Here is a 19,232-nt window from a genome sequence, read left to right as displayed (position 1 = left end):
GCCATGAGCTCATCCCACCTAAGCTACAATGCTGAGAGCCACTTTAGAGCCTCAGAGGAGCATGAACTGCAGGCAGTGGGGAAGAAAGCTTGGGACAACCCTGTTTACAATGGCTCTCCCTCTTCCTCCTTGAAGATTCGAGCCATCTACAACCCCAAATCCATCCTGGAGAATCCCTATGAGAACTTTGAAGAGGTGAGGGATTCATTGCGTTACCAGGAAGAGCAGAGCAAAGCTGTGGATGGGAAGACAAGTCCTTTCCTCAAGTGCTGCTTCTACATCTTCAGAGGCATCCGAGGTAAAGCTCTGACATGTCACTAGAAAGGTTTTACTAGTCCTCAGGAAAAGCAATGGTGGGGAGCGCGGGGGCGAGTGTGGGGATGCAGAATGTAGAAAATTCATAGTGTCTGTGTAGCCCAGGATCCTGCTCAACATATACCAGCATTATTCTGGAGATAATCTTTGGCTGACCTGGAAAGAGCATCCTTGTTCTGTGTGACTTGCTGTAGCTCCAGGGTCTGTTCTGTTACCTTTACTACAAGGCAGGAAGTACAGACAGATTTAGTGGTGTGCTCAGGGTCATGCAGTGAATCCGTTGGCAGAGCTTTGGACAGAGCTTAGGTGTCCTGGATCCACAGGAGCCATCACTAGTTGTGAGACCATTCTGTCTTTGTGTGCATTTTCTAGCTGGAGTGGTACTGGCCCCTGTGTTACAGTAACTTAAGAACTGATATAAATATCCACCAGAGAAAATCTAGCACTGTCAGGACTGAAATGCAGAGGGTAACAGGAATGTATCAAATAAGGCTTTGCATGAAGACAGTTGAAAGAAAGAGGTGCTAGTTCCCAGTTTAAAAGACAAAGGGGAATGAAATATTATGTAGGCTTATTCAGAGGCAACCAAAACCCTGGGAGCAGGTTAGATCTCCTGTAAGAATACAGAGCTGGGCAAGAGCATTTGTTGAACAGTTTCTTACAGAAGGTATGAAGTCCTAATAGTGTAAAAACAGGGAAACCAACACAAGAAACTGTTTTCTTGCCAATGTGTCTTTTCTTCCTGACTTGGAAGGCAAGAACCATTCTCAGAGCTGTACCTTCTAACAGTACATACCAGTGAATAAGAGCATAGCCCGGTCCTGAATTACACAGCCCCTCTATGATCAATTCTTTCTTACTTGTCGTTGCAGTTACAATCTAAAACTACTAATTCATATAGAAGTTGCAGCTGAAGCTTTAGAGGTTTCTCTTGGCCAAGGAGCAGTGCTGGGTGGGCTTGGTGGGTAATTACAGGTTGCTCAGAGGTAGTGTATCGTTTACTTGTTTTATTCTGATATCCTTTCTTCTAGGCATTGTTTGAGACTTAAAAAGGAAAAACAAATCCATACTTTCATCAAAATTCCATTTGTGAGATGCCAGGGTTGAAACTGGAGCACGCAAATTAAAATACCTGTCAGGAAACTATAGGATTTTCTTCTCCTATGACTGTTGCATGTCCTGCCAGCAAGGGTGGTAAACAGGGTTGTATGAGAGACCAGAGGTGGGAAGATGAGATCCAAAGGCCAGTGCAGCCAGAAGAAAGGCTCACTGAGGTGGGGACTTTTTCCTTGAAGAATTTGCATCCTTCCTTTGCATCTTTACTAAGTGCTCATTATTTTTCATTGTCTCTCCAAATATTGCTGGTTCTCCTCCCCTTCCATTTAATCCATTTAGCACCTCACATGGAAAACAGAAGTAGTAAAGGTAAGTCGCTTAGCCAAGGACAGTTTGTGGGTTTTTTTGCTTAAAAAAACATTCCTTGGAATTATATGTCTGTACTGGTCATAGTTGGTTTATTGAGTTCTTTTCTTGTCCTCACCAGCTACCAGGCTGGTCTACTAGTGAGTAGCTGCTGCTCCTAGTGCCACTGCTCCCCTCTAAACTGTGTCCAAGCAATTCTGTGTCCCCTGCTTCCCGCCTGCCTCCTGCCACTTCAGCTATTTCATGGACAGCCTACGGACAGACTTTGCTGGGTATCTGGGTGGCACAGGGGCCAACGAGGGACACCCAGCTTCCCACTGTGTTTGGAAGAGGATCCAGCTGTACCCAAGACCATGAGCTATTACTCACCTGGGTCACAAGTCTGGTTTAAAAGCAGCCTTGGAAGATAATGTAGATGTTGTCAATAATCTTACCAGTAACTTATGACTAGCAGGAAGGCAAGAATTACAAACAAATTGCATTGATTGCCTCTTTTCTAGATTCTGGGGTTTTTTTCTTTGCTCTGCCCTATGAGTACTAGATAGTCACGCAAGATGCCACAAGGAAGCCTGGATGTCTTCTAGTCTTGAGTATCTTTCTATTGCAAATGTCATGTCCAAAACAGTTGCAGCCCCACGGGGGTAGGTGGTGCCAAAGGAGACACAGATGGGGACGTGCTTCATGTATGAGATGGTATATTTCCATGGCATGTTTCCTAAAGAAATGGCTGAAACCAAACCTCAACTGATATAGTTTTACAATTATAATCTGAAAGGGTAGTGGACAAGCCTCATGGTCCTTCAGGTATAATTTTGGGCAAGTCTCTGAGCCAAGTTTTCAAGGATATTTCAGTGTCCCTGATTTTAGGTGTTCCTGAGTACGCTTCTACTCCCTAAGCAAAGAAAGTCTATGCCTCTGTTCCCAACACATGGATAGTAGGGGTTCCCTGCCTCATGAAAAAACAAATAAACCCTTTAAAAGATTGTGATGTAGTCCTATCTAGTGATGAAGCGGGTCATTTAAAAGTTACTTGAACAAATAAGTGGGGTTGTTTCTCTGTTGTGGAGATTCCTATAGACCACATGATACTCTCTCCTGCACATGAGTTAATCCAGATCTTTTCCAGGCTTTCATTTCTGTTGCCGGTCTGGCGTGTCCAAAACAGGCTACTGGTTTGTCTGTCCAGGAGCAAGGGTGGATGCTGCAACAGTTGCTGTGGTAGCTGATGGTGCAAAAAGCTCTCTAATCTGTTGAGATGCCAAAGAGCTGTTGAAAGGACAGGAGTAAATGCACACAGACCACTATATCGCCTTTGCTTGCTCCAAAGAAAAAAGTGCTTCGTCTTCTGCCAAAGATGACTTCAAACGTGTACCCTTTGATCAGCTTTGATCCTGGCTTGCAGGAGGGTGATTGTTGCATACTACTGGTGATGAGCATCAGGGCTGAGCTCTATAGGAGATGCACAAAGCAGCAAGACTATGGGTATTATTGACATGGCTTTCAACACTAAGCTTTCAAGTGGAAGTTCTTATGCCTTTCAACTTCAGGTTTATTTCAGAAATCACAACAGAAAGCCATTACAAAAAGAACAAACAAATATATTAATGGTTTCAGGCGGTTCATCAAACCCAAAATATCAAGACTCCCTTTAAAGGAAGTGTTTCTCTCTTTTTGATCAACCCTGGTGATATTTAATGAGAGGAAATTGGATCACTAGCTGGTGCAATTGGCGTAACTGTACTGAAGTCAGCAGAGCTCCGTTGATAGATATCCTGAAGATAATGTGGCTCTAAACTTTATGCTGAAAATATTGAGTTGGGTGATTTGACTGAGTCTTATGACCTACAAGAAATCTGTAAGAGTTTTTAGGTGAGCAAGGGACAAATATTTGGGGCCTGATGGTTGAATGTACACTAAAAGGACTAAGAAATGTAAAGCCAACATCAGATGCAGTTTGCTATGGAAGTCCTATCAGAAGGTCAGCTGTTGGCCCATGGATGACTGAGATGAAATTTTGTGGTTTCAAGACTACTGGTGGCAAGACTGAATTTCTGCAAAGAGTAAGCTGAAAAACAGGCAGGAAAAGATTAGTTTATAATGAACTCAGACAGAAAACTGGAGAGTGATTTAGCAAAGTAAGAAAACTGATATATTTCAGTTTTGATCAGACCCAAATATTTTTGTTCATGCTGGAATGGTTCTTTTTAGGAGTAATTTAACACATTTTTACATCTCTTAGTCAAGAGAAACGAAAAGTGGTTTTGCATTGAAAAGTGACAAGTGGCCTACCTCCCGATGATGTTCTTTGGGAACAGGACTTCAGCTCCTCACAGGGCCTTTGAGAACGGCTATTAAAACTCTCCAATTTTTTCTTTATACCCAACAGGTCTGTGGGGCACTACGCTGACTGAGAACACAGCTGAAAACAGGGAACTTTATGTGAAGACCACACTGCGAGAGCTGCTAGTTTATATTGTGTTCTTGGTGGACATCTGTCTATGTAAGTAGCTGTCATAGCTCATAAGTGTCTTTTCTCTGTGCAGCATGAGGAGAATAATGTGAGGTTTTATTATTAAATTTCCTCTCTCTGTTGTAGGTGTTAAATTTATTGTACATGCACTCACTACAGCAATCAGGTGTGTCATTAACCTACAGAATAGCTGCTGCACACAGAAGTAAAATAACTGATTATTGCTCTAGACCTTACTGATATTGGTTAGGTTTAAACAGTATTTTCCGATCCACATTATCGGTTCTAGCCATTGACTACACAGTCCCGAGAGAATCTGCCCAGGGTCTTTTCTTAGTTCCACAGCAAATGTTCAAGACCCAGAGAGCAACTCTAGAAACTTCCTGAGATCAAAGACACAGGGTTCAGGGAGATTTTCTGCTTTGAAACTGGAGGGCTGGCTGAAGTGATAAAGCAGATGGCAGCTCACACTGTTATTCTTGGGTGGATTTAATGCGTCGCTGTACTGAATGCTAATGGACTTTGTGTGGGTAGAACAATGGCTGTTTGTTTCTTGGGAAGGTTCAGTCATTATCACAAATGAGCACCTTGGCATAAGACAGTGAAGGGGATTATATTTCATGGATTCTATGTCAGCAGAGATAGACAGACAATATCAACCTGAGTTGCTATCACACTGGCCCAGGGAGACAGTGCTTCAGTCACTCTTCCTAAAGAACCAAGACAAGCACACACACGTATGTATGGTCACTCACTGACTCATTCAGAGGTGGGGGGTGGGAGAGGTCTTGAATAGCAGCTGCTTTATTTTCATGGTACCCTTTCAAGAGTAGGACATGTTCTTAGTGATCACCATGATGGATGTTTTTCTGCAGGAAGGAGCACCGGAGAGTTGAAACAACATGTTCATGGAAGCTAGAGCCTGCTCCTGTTTGAGGTTTCTTGCTAGACGAGAACTTACCTGGAGCTTTCCACTTGGGAAAATGGGGTGGTCTCTATACTTTCATGGCTTCACACCAGAACTTCAAAATACAGATCTGGACTTTGTTCTGAGAAAGAAAATTTCCCTCAGCAATTTTGTCTGAGGACAAAAATTGTTACCCAGGATGTTCAGTTGCACCATCCAATGGTCTTCTCTGGCTTCTAAACTCTTATAGTCCGTCAGTCTGACACTTTAAATTCTGAAACATCCAACAGATAAGTTTGTAAATCCCTAAAAAAGCAGAAAGTAATATGATTAGAGTTCCCAAGAATTTTTCTCTTGTGCCTTGCTTGCTTTACTTGTGATAATGTAAGCTATATAGAAAGTGAATGTATAAACATATTTATGTCAGGCTCCAATATTCAAGTATAAGGGAGGACCCTCCTCTTGTCTCTTCTCTTAGTGACATATGGAATGACAAGTTCCAATGCCTATTACTACACCAAAGTGATGTCTGAGCTCTTCCTGCAGACCTCTTCAGACAGCCGTGTGTCCTTCCAGTCCATTGGCAGCATGGCCGACTTCTGGGTGGTGAGTATAAAACTAGCCTGGCATGGGGCCCTGGAAATCTTATCTAGACTGGGATATTCAGTTGCCTCTGAATGGGCTACCTAGTGATTTCATCAAGGCATTTTGCTGCTACAAGCAACAGTTACAATCAATATCATTTGTATGCAAAATATCCACCGATTTAAAATACGATTTATACCTCTGAGCACTGTGGCCAGAATACTGGCTAGGCTGTGTTGTGTGTTCCCAGGAGTGTTCACTCCCCCATAATGTACCAGCTAAAGAGGCAGGACATAACAAAAAGAAATTGCTGTGATATGATGCTCATTGCACAGATAGGGACAACCAGCCTGGAGAGGCCAGGTGATTCACTCCAAGTTTCCTTGTGGTAGAAATGGCTTTGAATCCTACAGTGCAATGTCTTCATGCTGTTGTCTTAGTAACAGGCCTATGTCTGTTTTCGTGGGCAATTGTGGGAACTGCATAGTTAACCTGCCTGTAATTCATGTTTGGGCTGCTCTCATCTACAGATTCTTTCTGAGGAAGCTGGATTAAAATTTGCACTGACTTTTATCAAAGATAATAGAGAGGAGAAAAGATGTCTCGGGTCTAACACATTTCTATCAAAGAACTGGTGAAGGAATAATATGAGCCACAGTGAATGCTGTTGAGATATTGCAACCACTTATCTCTGACAGTCAGCCAGAATTTTTGTCAGTTAGCTTTGTCTTTTTCTGTCGTGTTAAAAAAAGTACAGGGAACTATGACACTATTGTTTTTCCCCCACTGTTTCTAGGGCACTGGCACATGCCCTTTTCATAATTCAAACCTTGTGTCAAGGCAATTCCTTGGGACTTGCGCTCACTGAAGCAGAAGGGACAAAGAGTCCTGCTGGGGCTCTTGTCTCTTCATTAGCCCAACAAGGTGCAGCAACCATATTACAGGCCTGTAAGGAGCCAGCAATGACCCTGTTGCCCAGCATCCCTCTTCTACCACCAGCCCTATTTCTTCTCCCAGCACAAGCTTCTACTTTCCATCCTGGGAACTAGAGTGGGGTTGGTCAGGTCCTACTATCTCAAGCCCGGACTATGAAGTTGTTGTTCTCTTCTCCCTCTTTTGCAGTATGCACAAGGCCCCCTTCTGGATAATCTTTACTGGACAAAGTGGTACAACAACAAGTCCCTAGTCACGCGCAGCACCCAGTCATGCATCTATTATGAGAACCTGCTGCTGGGTGTCCCCCGCATGCGACAACTGAAGGTGAAGAACAATTCCTGTGTGGTCCATGATGACTTCAAGGAGGAAATCTCAGGGTGCTATGATGTATATTCAGAAGACAAGGAGGAAAAGGTTTCCTTTGGGCTCATCAATGGAACCGCGTAAGTACATCCTCTGCTGTTTAGAATAAGAAAATTCAGATCAGTCTCTTCTAGTTAAAATAAGATCTGCTGAGCTGCAGGATGCCAGAGGTGAGTTTCTCACATAAGACTGGAATTCCCCTTGCAGTCAGAGGCGGCAAGTCCTTTTTGTCTATCAATAAGGCCAAGTGTCTTTTTGAGGAAAAGCACAACAGAATGGCAGAGTGGGACCTATTGGGAAAGCCATGAAAAATCCAGTGCAGAATGAAGTAGAAATTGGTGCCTGTTTCTAAGAGGGTGAGGATAAATAGAGACCTTCGGGACCAGGTCTATTGAATAGATGCTATCTGCTTCCCTCCTGGATTTCAGGAGCCAGAGAGAAGGGAGTGCATCTCTCTCATCTTGAAAACCTGTTTCCCTATAATAATGTGAGGTAGCTGCAGTCTAATAACTTTGCTCACTACATGAGTCTTGGTCTGTGAATGAGAAGCTATTGTTCGTAAGGAAATATGAGTGCAAGTGTGTTCTAAGCAGAGGATTGCGTTCAACATGGTAGAAGGTGACACAGCAGATCCTAGGAGTAACCTCCATGCAAACAGCACTGTGGCATAGCCAACGAACCTGTAGAATTTTCCCTCTGTAGTATTGCAATTCATGTTGTGTCACTACTGGGAATCACTTGATCAGAAATCCAAAAATAATGAAGAACTGATGTAGGCTTAGATCCAGAACAGTAATTAAATGCCAACTTTTTATTTAAAAACTGCTCTGTCTCTTGAAGATATAGTCTAATTTCTCCTGGCTACAAGGTCATATCCAGGCCTCGGGTGGTGATAACTTTGCTTATGGCTTGTCTGTTGCAGGTGGAGGTACCATTCTGAGGAGGAGCTGGGTGGCTCATCTCACTGGGGAAGACTAAACAGTTACAGTGGGGGAGGATACTACATAGACCTCAAGTTGACTAGAGAAGAGAGTGCTGAAGACCTGCAAGTTTTGAAAGAGAAATTGTGGCTAGATCGGGGGACACGAGTTGTTTTCATTGATTTCTCTGTGTATAATGCAAATATCAATCTGTTCTGTGTTCTGAGGTAAGCTGAGTCCCACTGAAAATTCTTCTGCCTCTTTCTTCTTCCTCAGGGCCACAGATTCTTAAAATGCAAATATTTTAATATGATCCACCAGCAGGGTAGGACCGAGTGGTGTCAGTGGATATTGTATGGATTAGTTAGAAGACTTGGTCTTCCTGACATAGCTAGTCATACTTCTCTTCACTTTCACCCTTTCCTATCATGGGCAGTGAAGCAGCAGAGATAAGGCTGAGTGAACACATGCACAACGCTTCCACTCATGGTTTGGTGGATTGCTCATGCTCAGGTTTGATGCCTCTCAACATCATCTAAGAACCTTCATCCCCCTGTTTGTACTACCAGAGTTTTCTTGTCCCCTTCAAGGTTAGTGGTTGAGTTTCCAGCCACTGGTGGTGCCATTCCCTCCTCGCAAATCCGGACAGTCAAGCTTATACGATATGTCAGTGCATGGGACTTCTTCATTGTTGCCTGTGAAATTGTCTTCTGTGTCTTCATTTTCTACTATGTGGTGGAGGAGATTTTGGAGCTGCGTATCCACAAGCTTCAGTACTTCACCAGCATCTGGAACATCCTGGATGTGGTTGTCATTCTGGTGAGGATCCTTTCACACTTTTTTTTTTTTTGGAAGCAATGGCAGAGAGGTATAAGAGCCAAAATAAATGAAGGAATGGGGAAACTGGTCTAGATAAGACAAGAGCTGAAATATGTTTTGCTCTTATAGCAAAATGAACTAGCAGAGCAAATGGACACATGCTCTTCTATCCGCTCTTAAGAGAAAATTCCTTACAGATGCCTGTGAAGTCAAGGCATCATTCAGCGCATTAAGACCTTATTTCCATCCTCCACCAGTAGACTGCAATTGTGAAGTGTGATTCCAAGTAATTCTGTGACACTTTAATTCCTGTGGAAAGCATAGGTACAGCAGTCACTGCAGACTCTTCCTCCTTGCAGCTTTCCATCGTCGCTATTGGGTTTCACATCTTTCGCACCACTGAGGTGAACAGACTGTTGGGAGAGTTGCTGAAACATCCAGACACCTATGCAGACTTCGAGTTCCTGGCATTCTGGCAGACACAGTACAACAATATGAATGCAGTCAACTTGTTCTTTGCCTGGATCAAGGTATCATATGGGGTCTGGGAGGTGCTAGGCCTCAAGTCTCAGACCTCTTCCTCTAGATAGCTTGGGGGTTGACTCTTACATCCCTCTGAGTGAATGAGAGTAACAGCTATATAACAGAGGACTTTCCTCAGTCATATGCTCTGTTTTGTAGCAAATCCAGACAACTTTTCACCCTGCATTCTGAGGCTAGTTATTTGGAGATGGCAGGGAGGGAGATGAGCTCAGACATTGTGGTGTAAAAGTGGGTTTAGAAAATGCTGAGTACAGTGTAACTTTGTCCATCCTGTACTGTTTTAGCATTTTCTAGTTGTTGGTTGCCAGATTATCCTCCAACAACTAGAAATTACTCATCTGCTAGCATGGACTTTGCACTTCAACAAAATCATCTTGGCATGGTGAAAAGCCACACTAGTACTTGGAGCTCCTCATTGGCCTCAAGATATCTGTCCTTACAGCAGTCCCTCTTTACATTCCCCTTTGACACAGGGAACACAATCATATGTTCATGATTGCACAGGAGGATGATGACACACCTGGGACAAATATCCTGAACACTAAGCCACCATTTCCCTAGCCTGGCTGTCTTCTCTGTGCTTTGGTACTACAGTGAACCTCTTGTCTTAGTGAGCATGTGCATATATGAAAGAGACTGTCCTAGCTGATGGTTTGGCCTAACTTTGTCCATGTTCTTTCCTCTTGCAGATATTCAAGTATATTAGCTTTAACAAAACAATGACCCAGCTCTCCTCCACACTGGCACGCTGTGCCAAGGACATCCTGGGCTTTGCCATTATGTTCTTCATTGTCTTCTTTGCCTATGCCCAGCTGGGTTACCTTCTTTTTGGGACGCAAGTGGAAAACTTTAGTACCTTTGTTAAATGCATGTAAGTGTGTAAGTCAGAACCATGTTTCCATCATTTCATCAGAAGGATTTTAACTGCTTTCCGACCTCTCCCCAACAGCAAATCTGGATATCAGACAGCTGTTGTAATAAAGCCACAATGGTTAATAAGTCACTCACAGTCCTCCAGCTGTGACATCTTCATGGACAAAAGAATACAGTGAGAAAATTGAGGGTTACAGACAGACTTCTGGTTGTCTGGTGTTTATCAGTAGAGATGAGAGTAGCTGATCCTACCAGACTTCAAGACTCCTTGCAGCCCTACAATTCAACAGAAATCCCAGCCTTTCCATGAGAGTGTTTAGTGAGGTGTTTCAGTTTACTGAAGCCTAGACAGCTTCCCTTGATGCGGAGCTCTTAGGCACACCAAGGGTACTCAACTTGCAGAGTGGTTTAATGTCTTTCTGCAGAAAAGCATCATATCTCAGCTGATAATTTAGTTTCTGTTCTGCAGGACCTTCTGTCACCTTCTCACCTGCTGTGGATCCATAAAGGTGGTAGAATTACACTGTCTGACTGTCACTGAGACCTTGAGAAGTTTGTGGTTTCATATGCCAGCAGATGTCTTTAGGCCTAGTTAGGTTAAACTTCTCTGTAATTCTGGTGGTAAGAACTAAATAGCTCAAAACAATGTTTTGAGGTAGGCTCAGAGTGATTTTTTTTTTTTTTAAAATTTTTTTAATATGGAAGAGGCCCAGATAGAAGCTCCAGAGTTTTGAAATTCTCTGGCTTCCAAACACACTTGCTGATCACATCATTCTGGTGTCTGCACAACAGCTGTGTGAAAACTTTTCTGTTTTTTATCAGACAGTGCACTTCAATTGAAAGAAAAATTTGGAAGGAATACTGTTTGTTGCTACAGAGTTTTCATAAGGAAAAGCAGAAGTAATACATTTATCTTATCAAGATGACAGCTTTAAACACTGAAATGAAAAAGTCAGGAACTTCATTTTTATATTATTTGCAAATATATCTGATTTTGATAAGATAGCAACTCTACTTCATTTCTGAAAGTTGGTAGTCTTATAATACGCTAATTTTAATACAAATTCAGCATGGAGTTTTCTAAAATATGCTGTATAATAGTCTAAATAAGATTAAGTAGACATTTTCAAAGCAAGAGATGAAAACAATTTCTTACTGGAAGGAGACATTTCAACATCACTGAATTGGGACAATTTAATCCAAAGAAGAGGACGCAATGCCATGTTCCTTTTCCTTAGACCTGGAAAACATTCCCTGCTCCCTAAAGACTCCAAATGCAAGGAATCTGGAATGGAACTTTGCATTTCTCAGGCAGGATTTTCAGAAGTGACCTTAAGCTGCACCAGGGGAGGTTCAGGCTGGATATTAGGAAGAATTTCTTTACTGAAATGGTTGTCAGGCATTGGAACAGCCTGCCCAGGGAGGTGGGGGAGTCACCATCCCTGGAGGTGTTTAAGAGATGGGTAGATGTTGTACTTAGCAACATGGTTTAGTGGTGTTTAAAGAGCTAGGACAAAGGTTGGACTCGATGATCTTGAAGGTCTCTTCCAACCGAAACTGTTGTATGATTCTATGATTCAGCCTGTGTCCCACAGACCTCTGGCATCTGGGTCCTGCCTTTAAGGGGTCTACAAGAGATAACTGAGATACACAAACTTTTAATCAATTGACTTAAATTTCCTTCGTTATAGGGGCTATGAATTGCAAAAGGGTGAAGAGCACAATCCAGTACTAACATCCTCTCCACAGTGTCATGAACTCTCTTGCAAGAGAAGGATTCAGTGGGTCAAATGCCTTTATAAGGGAAAATTCAGGTTGTGTTTGTACTGTTTTTGGTTTTAACTCCTGTTTAGACCAAAACACACTTTGGACAACCAGAAATTTATGTGGAAACCATGTTTTACTTTCCAGCCAGCTCTTAGTCTAATCAATCAGCTCACTTCCCCCCTGAAATACTATGGGTACATTTAACTCAGCAGTCAGACTGAGTGACTTAGACCATGCTCTGGCTTGTGTCCATGACCATCTGGGCTGCAGGCAGGTTCAGGATTCACCTCAAGACTGAGAATGTAGGATAAATGTATGTGCCTTTGTGTAACCTTATGCTTTTGCTCTCTTCCAGCTTCACCCAGTTTCGGATCATTCTTGGTGACTTTGACTACAATTCCATTGACAATGCCAACAGGGTCCTTGGGCCGATTTACTTCATCACCTATGTGTTCTTTGTTTTCTTTGTGCTCCTGGTAAGCAAGAAAGCCTTCCTTGTCCCCATATTGACAGCAGTGTTTGAGAGACCTCTTCTGAAAATCCCTGAGTTAGGCCCAGTGCAAATTCTTAGAAAGAAAGGAAGTTTCTGTTACGATAGCTTTACACATACATCAAAGTAGACAAAAAGCAGTTGGGGACTTGATGATTAGTATGATTAAGGGCCATATTCACATCCCTTAAGGTGAAGACTAAAACTGACTGGGAATACCAATGATGTGGTACCTAAATTCAAGGGGATCAGTTCAGCTGCTCTGTAGCAGGCACTGAACAAAGCACGGGGGACAGTCTCTGGCTTCCTAGGCAATGGATGCAGAGAGATGCTCATAATGACCAGGTCAAACACACAGTGCCAGGAATCAAAATGCAACCTAAGGTCTTGCAGGAGAGTCTACTAAAGATGGTATTTGAGCTGAGAACAAATGTACCTCCAGACACTGCTTTAACTGCAAGGACCTCCTCCCCAGCGAGAAAGCACTGTGTGACTGAAGTGGGCCTCCCCTTCACCCAGGTTAATTTACCCAAAGGATATTCCATGTGGAAACAGCTCCTTGTTTAACTAAGCCCTGCAAATCTGTGCCTGTCTCTTGCTGCTTCAGCAGCTGAAGCAGGCAAGATGCCTCATGTTTATTCATCGCTTTTCTTCCCCTTTTTCTAGAACATGTTTCTGGCCATCATCAATGACACCTACTCAGAAGTCAAGGAGGAGCTTTCAAACCAGAAGGATGAGCTGCAGCTCTCAGACATCTTGAAGCAGGTGATGAATAGTGACAGCTGTGCTATTTCTAGCTAAATCCTGAAGCGTTTTCTGGAAGTCCCTGACCTACATGGACTTTATTAGAGAGAAACAGTGGTTGCCAACTCCAGATCCACCGTCTTGGTGCACACAGGAGTCACAGTTCCATTCTGGGATAAATCAAGCTCCCAGATCCTTTGGCAATGGGAAGATGAGAAAGCAGGGCTTGGAGGAATCCTGTTACTTGAGCATGCTGGTAGTGTTTCTGAGAGACTTTTCTTCCCAGGATAGTCTCTAGACAAAGCTCTTTCAGTCCTCGCTAGAGTGTAGCTTGATCAATAACACAGCAGGTCCTATTTTGCTAATCCGAGCCTGTTACAGTGGTGCAAATCTGGTGGTTTACATCTGGATTTCCCATAAGCAAATTCCAGAAAAGGTCCTGGAAGATCACAACTCTCTGTGCTGTGGGACCAATATTCTGCAAAGAATAGTATTTGAGACATTATCTTAAACAGCTGATGACTGGGAGATAAGGTAAAGGGAGAGTCAGGAGGAGAAAAGCAGAGGGCAATCTTTGTCATGGAGACCCTAGCTATCATGTTGGTGTTGCTTTGGAGGCGTGATCCTAGTTTAGAGATGAGGCTCATTCAGCAGTGTTGTATTTTTGCTTCTGGAAAGCTTAAAATCTCCCTGTGTTACTCAGCATCTGATCACTTCTATTGCATTGTCTGTTCTGCCCTATTTTTCACTGTTCTACCTGCACAATTCTGTGTCTGTTTGCACCTTTGGTAACAGAGCTACAACCGGACGCTCATGAGACTGAAGCTGAAGAAAGAGCAGATTTCTGATGTGCAGAAAGCACTGAAGAATGGAACAAAAGAACTAGACTTTGAAGACTTCAAGAACAGCTTGAAGGAGTAAGTGAGTCAGCTTGAGGGATGCTCACTTAGTCCTTTCTCTTGGTAACACAGGTAATTTAAATTCTCTGGTTTTCAAGGCCGGAAGAGCAGTTAGCTCAGATCTGGGCAATGTAAGACTGAAAAAAAAAAAAAAGTTATCAACTTTCCTTACATGTTTAATCTCCTGTTCTAAATAGGTTTGTGTTACTGTCTCTTTCCCGTTTGGGATGTTCAGGTTTGTCACTGAGAGGAGGAAACAAGACACTGATTTCAGAAGGGGTGTTCCTGCACTATTAGAGCTTAATAGTGTAATTCAGTGCATTGAGCTTTCTCTTCCTATTCTTTTGCAGATTGGGCCATGCAGACCATGAGATCACAGCAGCCTTCTCCAGGTTTGACAAAGATGGCAACCACATCCTTGATGAAGGGGAGCAACAGCAGATGAAGCATGACCTAGAAGCAAAAAAGGTAAAAAAGGGGCGAGGAAAGTAACCCTCTGTTTGGCAGAGATCCCTCCAAAGTGGCCTCAGAAATCTTTGGGTTTGTGGTATAAACTAAGCTGGCAACTCAAATACGCTCCAATTCTGCCTGGATAGCAGCTGAGTATATCACTGCCTGTGAAACTCTGTGTTATCCACAGTGAAGGTGACACAGAGTTGGTATCCAGCTTTGCAGGAATTCCTTTATCTATCTTCTAGGTTGCTTTGAATGCAGAAATTGAAAATTTGGGGAAATCCTATGGCGACAACAACCTGGATGAGAATCTGACCTACATGGAAACAAGGAATAACCATGCCAATAAGGCCAGCTGGGTCTCTGAAGAAGAGTTCGAAGTGTATGTTTGTGCTGGCAGTAGTTTAATCCTTCTGCAAATGAGGGGTGTGATTCCCTGCTGCTTCCTTCCCTGATGTAACTCTTTACAGTGGTGCTGAGCAGTTTCAGTAAGACCTTGTCTCTTTTTATCTTGCACACATGTGAATGAGCAGGTCAGGAGATGACTGGGACAGTTCTTGTAATGTAGTTTCCTTGTTGCTATAAAAGATTGAGTTAAGAAATTTTGCTTTCTGCCCCTTGAATTACCTCTGCAGCTGTTGGCTGGCCACAGGCAATACACTGTCATGTTTCAGGTCAGAAGGTAGCCTGGATAACTAGGCCAGGGGAAGTTGATACCTTTACAGAAGGTCCTGTGGGAATAAATATCCTTGACTCATAGCCTAGTTGGCCTTCATCCTCCAGGTCTGAGAATAACACTTGGCTGTTTCTTCCACAGGAGAAGCATGGGATAAAATACAGCACAGAGAATCAGGAGACCCTGATTCTGCTACTGAGAAACACTGAGCAATGCACATAGGGCCATATCAAAAGAGAGGCAGGTGCAATATTTAACAATGAGATTATATTGTGGCTGGCCTGTGATTCAAACTGGTTGGGATCTATCCTGAGCAGAACCACTGATTACAGGTGACAACACAGTATAGCAGGGAGTTATGTCTTCAGTGGGTATGAATCAAGTATCTGATGTGTAGCATTCATTCTTTTTTGAAGTCTGGCCCATTGTCTGTGAGATGTCTGCTGCAAATCCTACTGTTCATCACAAGAAAAAGCTTGCAAATGCTCTCCATGTCTCCCCCAGCCTCCTGCAACGTGTGCTGCAGCTGGAACAGTCCATAAACAGCATTGGCTCCAAGATTGATGCAGTGGTGAGCAAGCTAGACATGCTGGAAATAAACAAGCTGAAGAGGACAGACCTGTTGGGCAAACCACTGGATAATGTTAGCAAGGTTGGTAGCCCTTCACCATGCATTTGAACCGGCTTCAGGGCAGGTGACCAGCCCTGCTATGTGAAAGGGCCTGGTATCATCTTTGCTTTTCCAATTCTCATTGACATAAGACAAAAAGGGTTGGGCAGGGTCAGCATTTTGTATGATCAAACCTTTTCTGTCCAAGCAAAGTGACACAAAGCCTCTTGCTTTCATGTCCCCCCAGTTAATCACAGTGCCTTTAAACACACCTTTCAGCTCCTTTGAGGCCAAATTCGTTTCTGTGGCAGTGGATGCTATTCACTTGTCTTCAGACCACATCAGTAGATGTCAGTCATAAGCTTTGTACCTGCTTATCCTCAGACATTAAAAAAATCAGGCTGTCCTTCCCAGCAAGAGCAGCTCATGACAGTGCTGTGGACTGTGATCTTAACATCTTGCCTGTGGATTATTTATCACCCATGAGGTGGAAGATAGTTAGCAGTGTGCCCATGGCATCTCATTGCAGAATTGTGACTTTTGCCAAAGACTGCCTATATCCAGTCAACCAGCATATTTTATGTCAACCAGCATATTTTATGTCTTCAGCTTTAAAGTCAAAAGCAGCAAGGCATGTGGGAGCTGTGTCTACCTTATGTTTTAATGGCTTTGACAATGAGAATAGACAAACAGCACAAAGTGACCTAACTGAGTCAGAAAGAAGCCTCTCTTTTGCAGAGTAGTCTTGTGATCCCTTCTCATCTGAAAGAGTGTTTTGGTGAGGGGGCCTACTTCTTGTGTGAACATGACTGAAAGCTTATTCGAGTGTTTGTTTGCAGATTTGCTTTGCCACAGCATTTCTATGAACATTCTCATAGAGGGTGAAAAGGGATAAACCTGTCCTCATTTATTTGATGTTTGAATGTGCATTCATCACTGTATTGCAGCAAACAGTATATTGGATCTTTAATAGACAGGCAAGCTTGTACTAATTTCTGGAAGAATGTGGGAAGATATTTAAGTATCATGCACACCTTGTACCTCTCCTGGAGTGTTGCTAGACTTCTTGGTAGCTTGCTAACATTGCAGGTCACTCTTTCTTCTGGTTCACAGGACGAAGAACCCAGTCAGGAAGAGCTGCTCCCCCAGAGCCTAGACCAGCTGGGGAAAGAAGAAGCAGAAGGCTGGGGGATGAAATATGTACAGGGGAACAACTCGAGTGGCAACTCTTCCCAAAATGGGGTCTATCCCATCTTGCCCAGGTCAAGTGTGCCGGGGTCTCAGGTGCCCAGGAACATCTAGCCACAGTCTGATGTGCGCTTCTAGTGAGCAGCCCAGTGCTCCCAGCCTTGCTTCCATGGTACTAAGTCACTGTCAGTTGTTTCCCCACTGTTAGAATAATCTGGACAGCTGGACACAGACACCACTCTTGCCAGGAACTGGTGATGTGAAAAATCAGGGATGCTCTTTTCCAGTGTAATGATACATAATATCACAGAGCTAGAGCTTCCACCTCTTATATCTCTGCAGTAGGTAGAAATTTGGAACCAGGTGATGTATTAGGTTTCTGCCTCTGAACAGGCCGACACAAAGTCTTTTAATCTGTCATTTCCCAAAAAGTAGAGATCTCAGAACTCTGTGGACATGTGTGTCCAGTGTGGCACATTGCAACTTGTTTCCAACACACACAATTGTCTGCAGAACAAAGACGTGTTTATCATGCAAACAAAGCAGAATATAATCATTAGTGTGAGATAGAAAGGACAAATTTGTTTGTGTCTACCTGGTTACCAACAGTTTTGTTCTGTTGTAGTTTGTTTCCAGAATGCTTTGGTAACCCTCTCAGTACCTTAGATTTAGACGTTGAGAAAAGAGGATACTAGCACCTGACTCCGGATAACTAGAATGAGAGTTGACTCCCAGTGTAATTGGGAGGACATCTGAAATATCATAAACAGAGAAGCAGTTGTTACTGGTAGAGTCCTAGGTCTGAGTGTTAGGGAACAGACTTCTGGTTATATGGTTTATAATGCAGCTGTTGACACTAAGAAGTCTATGTAGTCTATTTTCACATTCCTCAAATTGCATTTCAAGGCACTTCACAAAACTAGCACCATATTTTATTAGTGGTTTCAACCTAAAAGACTAGATATTAGCAAGAAATTCTTTACTGTGAGGGTGTTGAGACACTGGAAGAGGTTGCCCAGGGAAGTTGTGGACCCCCTCCCTGGAAACGTTCAAGGACAGGTTGGATGGTGCTTTGAGCAACCTGGTCTAGTGGAAGGTCCTTCCAACCCAACCTGCCCTGGTCCTTCCAACCCAAACCATTCTGTGATTCTATGATTTATGAAGTCACGATGCTTCTCTCTTCTGTCAAGGAAATAATTTGGTTTGCAGGTGTGGGTCCTGACACCATTTCATTTGAAGAATATTGTGAAAATGAGATGAATGTCAGTTTTTCAACCACATGCAAAATACGTCTTTTCCAGGCATTTTTCACTTTGCTGAGACTTCTCTTTCCTTGTAGTTGGTGCAGACTATTGCTGCTATTACAGGACCACTGTAAATGTATTTCAAATATCTTAATCACTGGTATTCCACAATAGTTAACCTCAAATAGGCTCTGTAGCCTTCAAGAGAACAGAAATGTGAGTTGTACCAGACCACTGCTAACAACTCTCATTAGTGCTACACTGTTTAGTGTGCTATGCAGTGCAGTGATAGTTTTAGTGGGGACCTTGTGCAGTGGCATTTTGTATTGGATTTGTATTGGAATGCGTCTCTGTATTCTGGGGAAAGCCTCCTGGGGAATGTCTGAAGGACCTCAAGATCAGCCCTGTCTCAAAGGGAGAGCATGGGAGTCTCCAGTTACAGCTGGGAGAGATGTCTGCCCCTTGCTCTGCCTGGCTGTGGCAACTACAGGCACCACAAGCCTAGCTTGCCAGGTGTCCTCCCTTCCCACTGACAAGAACAGCCTGACAGCATCCTCTCCTTTGGGCCGGGGGGCCAGCAATCTGCCTGTTGCGGAGCCCTGAACCAGCTCTGGCTAGGATCAGACAGGAGCTGTAGGCTTCAGTGGTCTCCTGGGTCCATCAACAGCCTGATCAGTGAGCTCCTTTCCCCCTTTCTGGCAGAAAGACCACTCCCTCCATGCCGTGCTGTGATTTTGGTGGTACCAATGCTGCTCAGTGTAAAACAAGTTCTGTCACTGGTACATGCCTGTGTCTGCATTAGTGTTTTCTCTCTTACTTTTACATCTTTATGCAATTGTCTTGTCTGTTCCTTGTTAATATGCTGTCATGTATATGATGTGTCCTAGGGCAAGGAAATTACTTGTCCCCAGCAATCACTTGTGTATAATTGTCACTTATATCTTCAAGCTAGTTGAGAAATAACATAAACGCACTGAATGGTAAGTTCATACAGCTTCTCTTTCCAGA

The 19,232-nt window shown here is 43.3% G+C and overlaps 1 protein-coding gene across 1 annotated transcript; it reads left to right on the top strand.

The window, feature by feature from the left end:
• The first annotated feature begins 3 nt into the window (after window positions 1–3).
• PKD2L1 (polycystin 2 like 1, transient receptor potential cation channel) lies at window positions 4–17,094 on the top strand. Its single transcript, XM_009956485.1, has 15 exons — window positions 4–298; window positions 4,124–4,237; window positions 5,593–5,720; window positions 6,822–7,078; window positions 7,921–8,145; window positions 8,509–8,737; window positions 9,097–9,267; window positions 9,970–10,151; window positions 12,276–12,396; window positions 13,077–13,175; window positions 13,950–14,071; window positions 14,404–14,521; window positions 14,752–14,888; window positions 15,687–15,834; window positions 16,906–17,094. Exons 1-15 carry the CDS (start codon window positions 4–6, stop codon window positions 17,092–17,094), a joined length of 2,535 nt encoding a protein of 844 aa, XP_009954787.1.
• The last annotated feature ends 2,138 nt before the right edge of the window (window positions 17,095–19,232 follow it).

This window comes from Leptosomus discolor, chromosome 6 (genome assembly GCF_034619465.1).
Source record: "Leptosomus discolor isolate bLepDis1 chromosome 6, bLepDis1.hap2, whole genome shotgun sequence".
In the NCBI taxonomy this organism is placed as follows: domain Eukaryota; kingdom Metazoa; phylum Chordata; class Aves; order Leptosomiformes; family Leptosomidae; genus Leptosomus; species Leptosomus discolor.
The sequence above is the reverse complement of the archived record's forward strand: the minus strand, read 5'-3'. Positions and strand labels throughout refer to the sequence as shown.